Source organism: Lissotriton vulgaris, chromosome 7, assembly GCF_964263255.1.
Source record: "Lissotriton vulgaris chromosome 7, aLisVul1.2, whole genome shotgun sequence".
In the NCBI taxonomy this organism is placed as follows: domain Eukaryota; kingdom Metazoa; phylum Chordata; class Amphibia; order Caudata; family Salamandridae; genus Lissotriton; species Lissotriton vulgaris.
The window spans coordinates 1614533117-1614550393 of record NC_141695.1 but is presented as its reverse complement, the minus strand read 5'-3'; the positions used below and the strand labels follow the sequence as shown (position 1 = coordinate 1614550393).

Below are 17277 nucleotides of genomic sequence, written 5' to 3'. Positions count from 1 at the left end.
GGTTGAGAAAGGTGGCGGGGGTAACCTACTAGGTATCAGCAATCCTGCTGTGGGAGACTTACTTTTCGCACAATAGGGCTTCTTGGCTCCCAAGTGCACTCAGCAGCAATAGGGACTTCATCCCCCAACCAGTAGTATGCCAGGAGGCATGTTTGCAAAGTGCTTGAGAAAGGGGGCGCAGCCTCCGACTACCTCTCAATAGTCCCGCTGTGGGGGACTTACTGGTGGTAACAGGAGGGGTTCATGGCCCCTAACTACTCTCAGTATCCAAGGGGACTCAATTACGGTGGCAAGCAATACTCCAACCCCTCACAGAATTTCGTGGAATCTGGTGGAGTTTTTCCATAAGCATGCATAATTCTGCACAATGAAACTCCTCAAGCTCCTCCCTTGCCTAGCAGAAAGAGGAAAAATTAAGGTCAGCAATGAGCTGAAAGAGGCAAAATAAAGGTCATACGTGATAAGAAAAAGGCAGAAGATTAGCAGCACCGACTCAGGCACTCATGTACCCACTCACAGAAAAACTCAGAAACTAATGCACCCACTCAGACACACACACCCACACACACAGACCCATTTAGAAACAAACACTCAATCACACACCCATCAAGACACCAACTCGCAAACTCACTTTCAAAGCTTACAGTTAGGAAGCAACATTAAAAACTATAGAAATTCACTGAAAAAAATAAAGGTTGCAGGGACGTTATAGTTAGGAAATATAATTTAAAACAACCTTCAAAATATACTGAAAAGGCCCAAGGTTACAGGGACGTTATAGTTAGGAAACAGAAATTTTTAAGAACCTTAGAAATTCACTGAAAAATTTAAAGGTTACAGGAAAATTACAGTTAGGCTCAGTTTTCACTCGTAAAAAACTACAGAAATTCGACAGTCAAAATATCTGAGCTAACTATAGCTTATACCCCGCAGGGCGCCGCTTGGGATCCCACATATTACATCACTAATGACATGGTCAGTGACATCACTGATGACATGACTGATGACAACATCTACAGAACCACTCACACACCCTCTCACGCTCTCATGCAACATCTCATACACCGACTCACTCACCCACACAACCACTCAGATACCCATTCACAAACCCATACAAATACTCATGCACCCACTTGCTCATACAAAGAGCCACTCACATACCCACTCACTCACTCATACTGGCACTCACACAACCAGTTGCTTACCCATACAGATACTCACACACCCAAACCCTTACTCATACTTATAATAACGCATGTACTCAGTCACCTAAACAGTCACTAAGACAACCACACAGTCTTCCATAGAGCCTCTCTCAAACTCACCTATACAGCCATTCATTCACCCACTCACTCACCCATGCACCCATTCACGCACCTATACAATCAGTCTTGTACCCTCTCAGTCACCCATACAGACACTCATGCAAAAGTTCACTCACCTATAGAGACACTCATACACCCTCTCATTCACCTTTTCCAACCACTCACACACCCACTCACTCATCCCATACAGCCACACTTGTACCTTGTCATTCACTGTTTAAAGCCACTCACATACCCACTCACTCACCCATAAAACCGCTCACTCAGCCACTCAGGTACTCATACAACCAATGGCATACCCAACTCACTCACTCATGCAAAAACTCACAGACCGACTCATTTATCTATACTGTCTCGCATATACCCACTCACTCATCCATACACCATTTACACACCCACTCACTCACCCATAAAGTGTTTTTTTTCTAAGTATTCAACAAAATGAGCAGCAATCAAAAGGATCAATAGGAACCGATGGAAACTTTTACAGCATGAACCGGATTTCAAGAAATTGTTTGATGAACAACAATTATTCGCGCACACATTTAGTCTGAACATTATAGAAATGAGAACACGACCCGAATCTACCCAAAGCACCACCGGAACTGGCATGCGTAAATATCATAATTGTGTGCATTGCAATAATGTAATCAAAGGGAACACCATAACCCACCCACAGTCTGGCAAACTCATCAAATTGAGATATTCAGGTGATTGCAATTCTTCTTTCATAATCTACAGTTTTAAATGCCCATGTGGCTTTATATATGTAGGTAAAACAGAGCCAAAAATCAAGGTGAGAATAACCAAACACAAAAGTATGATCCGGACCAAGAACTTCAAATCCAGCCTAGTTGTACATTGGGTGGAACACAACTACAACATAGCAAAACTGAGATTCACAATCCTAGAAACTTTGTGCATTAGCTCTGACACAGACAATTCCAAACTGTTATTTCAATGTGAGATCTGGTGGATAAAACAGCTAAACACCATGATCCCAAATGGATTGAATGATAAAATGGACATGATTTGTTTTCTTTGTTTATAATGTACAAGGTTGCTCTTGTTTTTCATTCCTTAATGTGTCATACATACTATGTATGCAGAGTTCCTTTGGAAGAGTTGATCTACTCATGATATAGATTTAGCCTACATCTGGTGTCACGCGTGGTCAGTACATTGATTTCATGTTTACAGCTCAATGAATGGCATTATGAGACATTATACTTTTTTGATATTCATCTTGGTAATAGGGGCTTTTCTTCGCCTATACATTTCAGTCCTTCAGCGTAGTTATTTTTGTCTTCACCATGCAGCATACTTATCTCAATTTTCTTTGAGTTCGCAATTGGTTAACAAATGTCGTTTGGAAGCTTGACAGGGGTTCATTTTTAAAGCAGCACATGATGTCATGGTGAGTGTATCCAATCTTTTGTGCAGATGTCATCCAATTTCTTGAGGGCGCTTACTTTAGCTCCATTTCCAAATACTGGGGATCTCCACAGTTACAGTATAGTAGTTGCCGTTTTTGACAACCACATGAGTTTACACTTTTTCATATTGAGCTTTGTTGCATTTTTATTTTATTTTATGACTTGGGTGGTCCTGCTCTTCAATGTGTGAGACATCAGATTGATATGGTGTGCAGTAGTTTCTGTGTTTACACTGAATTCTGAAACGTTTGCGAAGATGAAATATCACCCCCTACCTGTAATAAGGGCCTTAGCAGTGCATTTCAAGTACTGCAGTTCAGGTTTGACACTGACTTACACTTGGCACCTTGTTCATTCTGTTTCTCCAGATACCACGGCCTCCATTCACACTCAAAGAGTAGCCTTCAACCGCAGGGAACAGGACTTGTACATTCTACCCATCTTGGTGAGAGACGGCGGTACACCTGCCCTCAGCAGCACGGGGACATTGACTATTCGTGTGTGTGAGTGCGACAGCGCAGGGGCTATCCAGTCCTGCAACACTACAGCCTACGTCATGTCTGCAGCTCTCAGTCCTGGCGCGCTCATCGCGCTCTTGGTCTGTGTTCTCATCCTCATCGGTAAGTGCTATGGGGCATGGAATAGAATCTCATACAGAAGGAATTGAAGCTTTGAATGAAGTAAGGGGATCCATGGCATTGAGAAGAAGACTGGAGTATTGTGTGATACTGGAATAATGTTTTTGGATTGGAAAAGCATGTGTGAGTACCACGAATTTGGCACAGGTCATTGGGTTCTGGAGACTCCAATAAGATTTTGCGGGACCAAAAGCGTATCCTGTAGCTAAGGAACCAATTTGTGGGGATGATAGAAGTTGTGCATTGATTCTCGAATTTAGTGGCGTGCAGTATTTGAAAGAGGCGAATCTGGAACGATCGAAGAGTATTGTGCAGCCTAGGGTCATGAATCGTAGATGCTGGGAGGTGAATTTTGTGAAGGTAAGAGAAGATGCTGAGATGGTGTTCTTAGGTGGCAAGCAAGATGTCTTAATCTCTATCTGACTTCTTTTATACGGATCAATCCGTTCTTTAAAGCTTTATCAATTTACCAGGTGAATTTATCACCTTTGCAATTTATGTCATTTGAGACTCACTCCCTACTGTCTTTCTTACACTCTGCTTATTTTATCTCCCCTTTCGTGCTGCCATGCCTTCTATCTTCTTTTACTCTACTCACTCCTTTCTCTCTGTTAGCTTTTCTCCCTTTTCGAGTTCTCTATTACCACCTCTTTGGCCTTCCTCATTGACTCCCTTGTCTTCGTGTCATGTGCTGTTTCTCTTTCTCTTTTCTCACCACACGTGCTACCTCTTGTTCTCATCGATTGGACTGTTTTCCACTTTCTGTGTGTATTCCCTTATTCTCTCCAAGTGCTCTTGCTTCCTCTTTACCTGCTTATCTCTTTATTCTTTTCCACTGTGCTGGCTCCCTCTTTTAATATTTCTCTTTTTTTCCCTTTTCCATTTCTCTTGAATCGTCTTCCCATGTGTTTTTTCTCTCATGTACTCTCATTTCCCTTTTCCATTTGGATTATCCTTAATTCTTTTTCTCATATTCTCTTCCAGTGCTGTCAGTACCTCTTATCACGGGCTCTCTCTCCTTTGTATTTTTTCCAGTTTTTATTCTTCATCTTCCCATGGGTTGTCTCTCTTGTGTTCTCTTGCAGTCCTCTTTCCATATGTTTTTGCTCTTATTCTTTCTTAGTGTTCCTGCTTCCTGTGCCCAGGTGTTATATATCTCTTATTCTCTTGCATGGCTATTGTTATTCATCCTGTATATTCTTTCTTTCTTCCAGTAGGCCAGTTTCTACTTCCTATGTTTTTCTTTCTTCCAATGTTCTTGTTTCCTCTTAGCACGTGTCCTTTTGTTTTTTTCTCTTCCAGGGCTTTTGATTCCTCTGTCCATGTGTTTTTCATCTTAGTAACTATCGTCGCTCTTTCCATACATTCTCTATGTTTTCCAACACCCATTCTTCCTCTAGTGAGTTATTACTCCCCCTTATTCCCCTCCAATGCGCATGCTTCTTCTTCCCTGGTGTTATCTCTCTCCTATTTTGCCCCCCTCCCCAGTGCTATTGCTTTCTCTGCCCTTATGTTCTCTATCGTATTCACTGCCAGTGCTATTGCTTTCTCTGCCCTTATGTTCTCTATCGTATTCACTGCCAGTGCTCTTGCTTTCTCTGCCTATTTGTTTCTCTCTTATTGTCTTCCACTGTTACCTCTTTATCTTCTCTGCCCTATTCTCTCTGCATTCTCACATCTTGGCTCCCTACAGTTCATTCTTGGTCTCATCCCCCACCAATCTTTATCACTATCTCTTGTTTATCTTTCTTAATTCTATCTTACCTTATTTTGTTTATTCGTAATTATCACTTTGTTTCATCTACTTTCTCCATGCCTCAATGGTGTTTACCCCTTTGTTTCTTTTTCGATCTCATTTACTTTATATGGTCTTTTTAAGTCTCCGTCTATTCTTGGTTCCTTTCCTCTGGTCTTTTCAGGGGACATATTTTGATCTCAGAAACCTTTATCAGTGTTGTATCTTTTCTGTCACAGTTTGCCACTTCCTTTCTCTATCTTCTTTAGGAACAAGCCTCTCTACTCCTTGGCCTTCTTCCCTTTTTATTCCTTTTCTCTTACATCTCTATATTTCATTCTTTGTTTAGGCACTCTTCAAATCTCCCCCTTTCCTGTAACCACGCCACCTTTCACCTAGTCTTTTTCCAGACCCTTCTCCAAAATCGCTCTTTCTGCTTTTGTCACAACCTACCCCAGGCCTTCATGCTCTTGCACGATTTCTTCTCTAGGCCTTCCTTTTCTAACACACTTTTGTTTCTCAGTCCTTTATACATCCCATGGCTCCCCCATCCCTTCAATGGCTGTTCACTCTATACATTTTTTAATAGACCACATGTCTTGCTTTCCTTTAGAACATGCCTTCACTACTTCTTTTTCTACACCATCTCAGTTTCTCTCACTCATCTGTCATTTACTCATTCATTCTGTCTCTACTCCTTTCATGTTTGTTTCTTTGTTCCCTAGAATCTCTCTCATTCTTTCTTTCTCTGGTATCTGTCTCTCTTTTCACTAGCCCCACATTTACATTACTTTTTGCTCAATCTACACCCATTCTCTTCTGCTTCTTATTCAGTGGCTTTCCTTGTCCATCTGGTTCCATTTCCTGTTTGACTGATGTGGGTCCTTCAACTTCTCACTTTTAGGGAACTACAGGCCTCATTTACAATATTTTGACTCATCCCAGCACAGCAAAACTTCTAGCTGCATCACAAGCAAAGGGCAGGAATGCACCATAGGTACAAGATAGGGCATATCCCTGTCCTTTTTCCCTGCGCTGGCTCATAATGGGCTGCCATGCAGGCACCCTTGGGCCATGTTGCAAGGGTCTCTGTGTTGTACGGGTTACACCTTGCTCCACGAAAACCATCACAACAGGTGTTAGAAATAGGAGAAATGAAGGTATTTCTCCTTGTTGTACCTCCCTTAAACCTCACCTAAGGAGGCGAAGGAATCAGAGGTTTACAAATCCTTGTAAATATGGGAATGAGTCTGGTTCCATGGATGTTGTGTTGGAAAACCAACAGCAACACCCATGGAACTCCCCTTCACACAGAGTAATGCCTTAAAGGGGGCCATATTTACAAGGCCATGAAATGCCACACAGGGTGGCTTTATTTGACCTTGAAAATGTGGGCAGGCACACTGAGCCACCGGCGCGCCAAATAAAGTGATGCACCTGCAGAGCAATAGGGTTTGTAAATCAGCCCTTGGTTTTCTTCCTTTTTAAGCACTTAATGATAGTGCATGTGTTTACCAGGTCTTTTCCTTGTGTGCTTCCCCCCACTACATGTATCTTTTTCCTGGCACGCTGTATTGCTCTCTCCCTCGTGTTGCAAGCTCTCTCTCTCGTATGTTTCTCCTTTCACCAAATTCCTGCACGCCCAAGGCTCCATCTTGGTTTCTCGCTTATGTGCTTCCCCTACTTTCTTTGTTGCTCTCTCCATGTGCTCCCACCACGGCTCCTCCATTTTTCTCCTCCCACTGTCTGTTTTTCCAAAAGTATTTTATCTTTTCATTTATATATTTTGTCAGTGAGGACCAGGCAACAAATTGCTTCCAGCTCCTTTGTGCTACTTGTGTTTCATTCGTTTTATTTACCAATCCATTCACAAAATGGTTCCACTTCATTTTGTAGGCAGGCATGACTAGTGAAGTAAGTGCGCGTACGCATCCTCATGCATGTGCTCGCCTATAAATTAACGCAGTCATAGTGATCGCACCCTCACACCTTGTTATTATTTTTATTTTTGTGTGTTTTTATTTCTTTTGGCCATCCTGAACAGTATCTTCAAAAGGCACCAACAAAGCCAATAGGTCCAATTTCTCAGTCTCTTTCCCACATGCACTTAATTTATCATTCTTTCTTCCGTTACCACTGCCCCTAATTTTTCATACACTTGGGGCATTTTTACAAGGGCATTGCGCCACAGGAACGTCACTTTTAACAATGCTCCTGTGGCTCAATGCCCTGCATCATATTTACAAAGTGCTTACATGACAACATTTTAGGATAAGGATGTGGGGCCTAGATGTAGGTAATTTTATTTTACCACTTCTTAAATACCGAATTTTACCGATTCGGTATTTAGGAAGTGGTAAAATAGAGGGGGGGATGTTGATATTACAGAATCGGTAAATACCGAATCGTTAAGATTCGGTATTTACCGCATCGGTAATGCCCATTGATTCCTATGGGCATTTTGCAAGGGTGCAGGGGGTGCCACTTTGACATCCTCTAGCACCCCAAATTCAGGCACGTGTGACATGTGGCACACAGACATGCCCTAAGGGCATGTCTGTCTGTCACATGGCACAGGTGTGCATGCACACATGTGCATGCACACCTGGATTCGGTATTTTACCACCCAATTGGATTGGGTGGTAAAATACCGATTCGGTAAGGCCTGTGGGACTCAGACGAGTCCCACCTACATCTCCAATTTACCGAATCGGTTAAAATACCGATTCAGTATTTTACCGATTCAGTAAATTTACTGAATCGGTAAAATAGGGCACCTACATCAGGAATGACCATTTACCGGTCGGTAACGGCCGAAATCGGACGTTACCGGTCGGTAAATGGCCACCTACATCTGGCCCTGGGAGATTTACAATACAAAATCGGGAGAATGAAAATTTCCCATTGACTTCTATTATAGAAAATGCAATTTCAGGCAGGAGACAGCCCAAATAAAGCCATTTTTGGCTTGAAAAATCAGTAGTCTCCCGACTGAATCGGGTCTTTTGGCAAGTATGAAAGTGGAGCTAAGCCACTTTTTTGTTGCTTAATGCCACTTTGTCAATATGGTACCCTTTCACGCAGGTATCTGTGTGAACGGGGCGTGCTTTGGGTGTTGCTGTGGGCCTTCCACTCCAACACCCATTGCTTTTTGATGCTGCCCCCGATTTTGCAAGGAGGGGTACATCTGTGGCAGCGCCAAAAATGAAAGCCATGCAAGGCCAAGCGTTAGAATGGTGCACGAGGAGAAATGCTTTTATTTCTCCTTGTTTTTGCAGAATGCACCGTACATAGAAAGAGCAAAAAGCCATTAATGATTGTTTATGTACAGGAAGGTGTCCCTTCCTGCACATTAATTAGTCATTGAATAATGACGAATTGCTACTTCTGTGTGTGCTGCACAATGCAGCTCACATAGAAGTAACAAATAGCCATTAATGATTGTTTATGTGCAGGAAGGCACACCTTCCTGCACATAAACAATCATTCTGTGCAAAGTAGGCACCCTGCACGGGAAACATCCTTTAGGACGCAACTTTTACCACGCAGTACCTTTACAACGCAGGTTTTTCAACGCAAGTCATTACAACGACTTGCGCTGGGGGGCGCTCTAGGATAGGTAATAGTTTAATTTACTATCCAACACCTTCCCTACTATCCACGGGGACTGGAGTTGGAATAGTAAATTAAACTATTCACTATCCAGCACCCCCCAACGCAAGTCGTTGTAACGACTTGCGTTGAAAAACCTGCGTTGTAAAGGCATGCGTGGTAAAAGCAGGCGTTGTAACAACGTACATCCATATCCCTGCATTTTGAAAATGTTGAAACACTGCACTGCCATATTTGGCGCAGATCCACGCGACTAGTAAGTATGCCCCTTGCGCTCCATCCCCTTAACTCTTACCCACCTTCTTCCCTTTCATTATCTCATTTTGTTGCTGGATTTAATCCCTCGTTTTCCTTATTTTCTGGTCCTCTCCATTCTTTCCGAGATACATGTATTTCCCTCCATTTCCAAAGATCTCGATTTTGTTTCATCTGCGTCACGGCTCCCCTCGTCACCCCCTCCCCCCCTTCGTTTGGACTCCACCTCGTGAACCCTCATTTCCACTGTGGCACTTCACTTCTGTTGCATTTTCGGAGGCAGTGCAAACATGTCGCTGCCTAATTGCCCACAAATGTGCCGATCACAGCTCAGTGCGCTGCAGGCTGGGCCTCCGAAAGCGGGGAGCATCTGTCTCCTGCTCCCAGTCTGATCGCCATCTGCTCCCCCCAAATCCCAGTCTTCCCTCTGCCAAGCTGTTCCCCCAGTCCTAGTCTTGTAGAGTGGGAGTCCGCGATGGAAAAAAATAAACACACACAGCTTGGAGTAAAATCCACTATTTCAGACCGCCTGCATTTGATTCCTCTGGTTATTGATGGAACAATATTCAACGGTTCCAGGAAATGCAATGGCGCCATTTGAGCAGAATGAAACATTTCCGCACAAATACAAATTAAGTGTACTGGCATGATGCGCGACATAAGTGTTTTAAATTAAATATTGCATCCCGTCTCACCAACAAAAAAACACATTATTGTTACTATTTAATATTTTTGTTTTGGAGTATGTACAAAAAGCATTGGGCCTCATTTACGAAAAGCGTGGCATCGCTGGTTGCAAACAGCGATGCAACACAAATGTGTGACAAATATGTGACTTGATAACAATTAATTTTGAGCAATTGCACTATTTAACACACATTCATACTTTTACACACACACATGGTGGCTGTGCCAACAGTAATTACACATCCAATATTTTCAATTGGTATTGACTTGCGGGCACATGCCTCATTGTCAATTGCATTCGCAAACTGTGCGAATCGCAATTTTCGGCTGTTTGCGAATGCAATTGACAAAATTGGGATGCATCATGTTTTTCGCAATTTTAGAAATTGCAATCACGTTGCGATTTCTAAAATTGCGATTGCATTTAAGAAATCGCAATTTGAGATTTCTTAAATGCAATGTATGAACATTTTAAATTTGCGAATTTGCAAATAGGGACAGGTAAATTACCATGAAGTTGACCTTCATGGTAATTTTCGAAAACTTTAAAAAATGCACAAAAGTGCATTTTTTAAAGTTTCATTTTACACACACACATGCCCTTGGGGCATGTGTGTGTGAAAAATGCACTTAAAGTTATATTTCAGGGGTGCAGGGGGGTCCTTTGGACCCCCCCCGCACCCTTGAAATTGCATTTTCAATTTGCGATTCGCAAATTGCGAATCGCAAATTGAAAATGACTTCCCATTCATTCCTATGGACCTCTAGGCCCATAGGAATCAATGGGAAGGAATTCCTTAATTGCGATTCGCAAATTGTGAATCGCAATTCGGGAAATTTAAGAAATCGCAAAACAAATTGAGATTTCTTGGTGCATAGCCGTTTGCGATTTCTTAATTGTGATTCCTTAATTTTCGCAATTAAGAAATCGCAAACGGCAACAATGATGCATGTGGCCGATAGTTTCATGAACAATATTTTTCAATGTGAAGTAGAGGCGCTGTCATGGTTCTGAACATCCTGCCACCTGGAGTGTCTGATCCTGCCTAGGACAACGTCCTTGGTGAAAACTTAACAAAAAGTAAGTACTGAAGCACATATAAGAAGTCCATTATTTGAAGTTTTTCAAAAAATCAATCAATACTACAGCGTCTGTAAATTATTTTTACTTTTGCATTATGTATTCCATTTGTTGGTTTTCAGTGTATCTGGTGTGTCCAGATGTGACATAATGACAGATGTAATTAGTCATGATTTTGGGTCTGTCACACAAAGCACAATGCACGTGTAACTCAGGAGACCACTTCTGGCACCTCAACCATCTGCACTTACTTTGCATCTTTTAGCTAAATCACCAAGCGATGGCCATAGATTGCATATTTGGGTGTTGTCACATTTTAAAATATACTGCACAATTTCTAGAGTGCTTTGGATCGGCACGCCCACTTTTTCACGTTGTATCTCTCTTCGCCTCGTCGCTGCTCAGGTGAGGTTTTCCACATAATAATACCGGATGTATGACGTTACCACGCATACCATTACCACGCATACCGTTACAACACGGTATTTACAACGCATACCGTTACAACGCATAGCGCTTTGAGGTGCTGGATAGTGGTAAGTATAATTTTATATTCCAACTCCAGTCCCCGTGGATACTAGGGAAGGTGTTGGATATAAAATTAAACTTATTCCCTATCCTAGAGCGCCCCCCAGCGCAATGCGCTGTAATGGTATGCGTGGTAATGCCTGCGTTGTAAGTGTAGTGCGTGGTAAAAAATGCGTGGTAACACTTGTACACCTTTAATACCATCTAAACAGTTCTTGTGACATGATTATATACACTTATATGTATACATATCCCCTGCAGCCTTAAAAAAGTCCATCGGATGAAACATGTGTCAGCTGCACCTGTCTTTATGTCACCTCTGGACACACCAGATACTGTGAAGCCAACAAATGGAATTAATATTGCACAATAAAAAATAACTTTATGGACTTTGGAATATTGAATGGTTTTTTGAAAAACTTCAACTAAATGGAATTCTTGTGTGTGCTTTGGTACATATTTTTTGTTATGCATTCATACAGTTATTACGAAAGTGCAAAGGTCAAATTCAAGACTATTCACACAGTCCAGGGAAAGGAACATAAGATTCTTCACAGATTTCTCTTAGCAATTACTTTACAGAGAGACACAACTCTCCTAGAAGTCACAATGTATTTCAAGTGTGATTTCAGCTTTCTGCACAAAGTTAACCCCTTACATCCATTATTAGATGCTGTAGCATAACCATATATGCAAATGCACAAAATATAAAATGCTATTTATAACCATTCTATTTCTTCTTTCTCTATCTCTGCATTTTCCCTATTTTCTCCTCACTTTTGCTACATATCTGGCTCTCATTCTTCTTGTGTTTGTATTCCTTCTTCTCATGCTATGATTAGTAGTAACTTCTCCCATTGTCCCATATTTCTCTACAGTGCTGATCCTCTTGATCCTCTCCCTCAAGCGCCACCACAAAGGCAACCTCAGCTTGGAGGACGATGAGGATATGAGGGACAACGTCATCAAGTACAATGACGAGGGTGGAGGCGAGCAGGACACCGAGGCCTATGACATGTCCGCTTTGCGGAGCCTCTATGACTTCAGCGAGATCAAAGGAAGTGATGGAGGGGGAGGGTCTGGTGTAGAAAGTGGCGGAAATGGAGGTGTCGCCACTGAACTGCACTCCCTTCCCCAGTGGTTCCAGAATCCTGACCTTGACTTTTCCATGTTCAGGGAGTACATCAGCAAGAAGGTAGGACAGGCTGATGAGGACCTCTCTGTGCCGCCCTATGACTCTTTCCAAACCTACGCCTTTGAGGGCTCCACCTCGCCTGCTGAATCTTTGAGCTCCATCAATTCTTGCTCAACCAGCTCAGAGCAGGACTTCTCATACCTCAGCTCCTGGGGTCCACGGTTTCGGCCACTGGCAGTGCTGTACACTGGGCACAGGGGGCAGGAGGACTCTGAAGCTTCCTAGCCCACATGAAGTCACCCCCTTTGCCCAAAGTGGACACAAACCCAAGAAGTGACAAAGAATTTCAGCTGAAATTGTCCCTTCTCACTTTTGGAATTTTCAGGGTTTTCCTGGTCTTGATTTCAGTGCTGGGCTCATGTCTGAAAAGACAGACTCAAAGACCACACCGTAAAGGACTCAAGCCCATAACGAGGAGAGTACGAGAGTCAAATAAAGAAAAGCATTGATCGGAAAGGACATGCGGGCAGGTGGGCTGTCCTAGGAACGAAAGCTGGATTCATAAAGAGATAACTCAATGATGAAGAAGGAAAGAGATGTCTGGTCAAAGCAGCGAAGAGTAGGAGGAGAAATAATGGAATCACACTGACAAGGAAGGGGAAGGAAACAGTAGAGTGGGAACATGTGTGAGAATTGGAGGAGGGCCAAATGGTATCGGTATCCAAACAATAGACAAGGCGTAGAAGTGGAAAGAGCACATTGGAAGCTTACAAGTGAGGAGGAAACAAAAAATAGATAAGACTTGAAGGGCAAAAGAAACAAGAGCAGGTGGGAAGTAAGCCACAAAGCAAAAAGTGGAGTGTGAGTATAAAGAGGAAGGAGAAGTTGGAGGTATAGTGAAAAAGAAGAGGAATAAAAGCATAGGATAGAAATGTAGAGAGGAGAGAAGAGCAATCGAGGCTGAGTACGGGAAGATGCTTCCCATGAGAAGTGAGGTGAAACGGGTAATGGGAGAGTAGTCAGAAGAGCGATATGTCTTTTATGCATTTGTCCTCCATTGCTGTTCTTTCCCCACCTCTGAGCTCTTCCCTCTTGTATTGGAGCGATATCATCCATGTAAAAGGAACATTCCTGTACATTTTAACTTGTCAGTTTTTCCTGCTATCCCACCCAACTTTACCTGGACCTTCCTTGCTTTTTTTCTATGAGATCAAGTGGTGGAAACACCAGGCAGATTCCGCCACCTTCAATTGTGTGTTTCTGTACTCCAAGACTAAAAACATTTAAAAGAAAGCAACCTGTGATGACGTGATGGCAAAGGAAGTGATTGATATAAAATTGCATTGAGGTGCCCCTTGAATTTGTTTCTGTATTTTGTTGCTGGGGTTCTGGGGATTGAAGACCTCAACCTAGCCACCTGCATCACATTCATTACTTGTCTACAGCTCATGTTTCTTCCAACTGCACTGTTGATGGTGACCGGAGAGCTCAAAGTTACAGTCAAAGACTTGGTGTGTCAATGTCTGGGGCTTGTGTTTGAGCCAACAAGTGGCTTTATGAGGCATTGGCGTTCAGAGCTGTGGATTGGTAAAAATTGCCCCCCCCCCTTTGTGTGAAGTCCTACGTTCAAACTCAGCGTGATACAGTGTTGTTATCGCAGTCCTTCTTTGTAACATGTCAGATGGAAAGATGGAGTTCTAGCCAGCTTTGCCCCTTAAGAATTACTCTCTTGCTCTAGTTAGAGGCATCAGCACTCCACATTACAGTGCCATCTTACCCTTCCATCATCTCCTGGTTCTGCCAGACAGAATTTTTTTCAGGGATCCCCCACTCCTGAATTCATCCTAGGAGCTCTTAGCACTACAATTCATCTTCTTGGTTTCTTCACAACTTAATATCAACAAGACCTATTTTGTAGGATAGCCTGTTACAGGTAATGCATACTAACTAACCCATCTTTGTATATGTCTATTGTCATGTAAGGAGGAAGAGATTGATACCGTCAGCCAGGGTACACAGCTGGTAAATTTAATAGTTTGATGATGAGGATCAGAAATTCTGCTATATTGATAGCAGGTGCCGGTCACTGTAGTGCTCTCCACTGACCATCTTGGACTCTGGGCATCAGTGTCTGTGACTGGTGCATCTCTGAACCGAGCTCTAGGACTCGCCTTCAAACAAGAACAGGTTATTTAGGGTCAATACCCCTAACCAGTGTATTGAGGAGCTGTTTCTGTGCATAGATGGGTTGATAAGTAACACGTTTGGAGCGCAGGCTTTAATATGTGATTGAAGAAAGAAGATATGTCCAATATAAGAAACACTCAGACTCACAGTTTCACTAACCTTTTGCAAGGTTTAGGACAGTTAGAGGAGCATACCAGAGCTAACTACTGGAACTCGCCTGTCACTGACGTTAGGGTAAATGAAGGCAGCCAAGTTCAACTGAGTGACACCAGGACCCCCTTGTAACGTAGGGTGGTGTAAGTCAATAGATATCATCTGAACATATCAATAGGACTCTTTTGAGACTTAAGGTGTGGATTAAGTCTACAGCGTGCATAGTCTAGACCAAAGCAGCAGGGCTGCAAATTGTAGTTTGGATAACTGACATAGAGCTGAACTTAGCACCAGGAATCACTTGTGATTTAAGATATGGCCAATACCTCAAGCAGACCTTTAAGGCTGCTGATGAGTTTCAGGTGTGTAGCACCAAGGAACATTAAGTCTGGCTGAAAAGAAACAATGGCTTGCCATTCAAGACCGTAGCTCACACCATTAGAAGGAATCAGTGGATTTATCCATCCACCATCTCCAGCTGTTCCACTCTACTGCCTAGATGAAATCTATCTCTCTATCTATCTATCTATCTACATGGCATTCAACCTATCAGCAAGGACTCATACTCCTATTACGATATGAAAAGTCTTCAAAGCAGAATAAGATTGGCCCACAACGCACATCTAGATATCACGTTCCATAGGATAAACATTTTTACTGTAGGAGCTAATATTTAGTGTAGATGATGAATGGTGACATTTGTAGGCTAAGAGGAAAATAATTTCTGATCGAATATTTTATCCATAAAGCCTGCTGCTTGAAACCAGAATGTTTTATAATGGGTAGCCGGTACAGAGATTTGCCCTGCTTCTCACAACTGAAATGTCTTCATGCTCTTTGTGAAAGGACAAAATGCCATACTTACCGTGAAGTGAGCCAGTGACTGAAGTGGGCTGACCCACTGTCCCATGCTGTATTCTGTAGTGGGTGGAAGGAACTTTTGAATGGCACAGTAACAGGCCAATGGATAAAGAGGGCTAACTGAAAGCCAGTAGCACTAAGTAGCTTATACCGATCCTTTTAGTAAAATCAAAAGATCTTAGCTAACGCCAGCCCTAAATGTAGTATTTGAGGTTACAGAGATTTGGGCTGTAAATTGAAGATCTGCATCTAACATTACCCTTGATTTCTCTCAGTTTAGGAAGGATGGGTAGTCTCTTGCTTGACCAGGATGCTGAGTCTGGCACGTTTGTGTGTTTCTTTGTCAGGAAGATCTTGGTCTATCATGGGTTTAGGCCATGCAGTTTTCCTTCATTCACTACTAGGTGAACTTTAATGGCCGATGGAATGCTGAAGCCTTCAGACTTTTAATCCTGCTGATGTTCTACATTAATGGTCTGTCGGCAGCGTACATGAACACGGTAATCAACTTCTCACCTAGCTGACGGGACATCAAGGCCAGATGAATGTTGCACAATAGTGGGGAGAGTTTAAAGTTCTGTGTCATCCCCATGGGGATAGTCTGATGCTGGATATAAATACACCCAAATGGAAGAATTGAAACATATCAAACAAAAAGAGACCAAACCAGCCTTGATATTTCCCACCCCTCTCCATCGCAACCAATCACCGCAGAAAGATGTGATGGTCAACAATGTCAAAGGCTGTATCACATCCAGAAGATAGGTTAAGCAACACTGGGACCTAATACTGCCACTGTCCATAATTGTTTGCAGCTCGTTCACTATGGAACAAGCGCACCTTCTATTCCAAGACCTGGGTGAAATCCGGTGACTTGCAGGTGAAGAAGGTAGTAAGTTGTAACAAATTCCTGGTGACAGACTTTTTCTAAGAGTTTGGCTGGAAAAAGCAACATGGAAATTGACTCGATATACACAGGATTGCCATCTTGCAAAGATAGTTTGAGAAGGGATCGAGCGACAGTGATTTAGAGGTAGGATGGTACAACAAAGTATGACCTGAGGTTGGGCGTTGGTATCAGACAGGGGATGGATTGTGTAACAAGCGCATAGAAGACTGATGTTTGTCTCGCACTGTCACTATGTCCCTCAAGTGAAGAGTGAACGTTGATTCCTATCCTTTCGATATTTATTTATTTAATAATTTATTTTTTTGCAAGGCCTATCAAGGTTCAACAGATTAAAAATGTTCCTGTCATCTCCTTGTGTCTGTCATTTATTGTCTTCTTTTCAGGGGAATAAAGGAAGCTTAGATATGGACATCACGCTGCAGTGTTATTCTGGCATAGCACATGGTTTGGGGCATGATAAGCCTACCAGCTTGGGAAGAAGCTAAACACTATTTAATTTACTGCATGACTTTATAGAATAATATACACACACAGAGCAGATCCAGGTTGTATTTTTTTATTCTGTGCTGGATATGAACATTTACTGTGTGGATGGGTTGGATTGCCAAAGGGCATTGCAAATGATTCCTTGCATATATATCACTCTGCATCTTTTCACTCTATCAGTCATCTAACATTCATCAGTCTGAATATTATGCAACTGTCTATGACATTTTGTCTGCCAGTTATCTATT

The 17277-nt window shown here is 42.4% G+C and overlaps 1 protein-coding gene across 1 annotated transcript in view; it reads left to right on the top strand.

Annotated features, from left to right (window-relative positions):
• CDH22 (cadherin 22) overlaps positions 1–16889 on the top strand; it is a 1063019-nt gene extending 1046130 nt beyond the window's left edge. Inside the window, exons 10-11 of the mRNA XM_086932547.1 lie at positions 3130–3381; positions 12176–16889. Of these exons, the coding sequence (XP_086788673.1) occupies positions 3130–3381; positions 12176–12717 (794 nt within the window). The 3' untranslated portion in view covers positions 12718–16889. The remainder of the gene's footprint in view (positions 1–3129; positions 3382–12175) is intronic.
• The last annotated feature ends 388 nt before the right edge of the window (positions 16890–17277 follow it).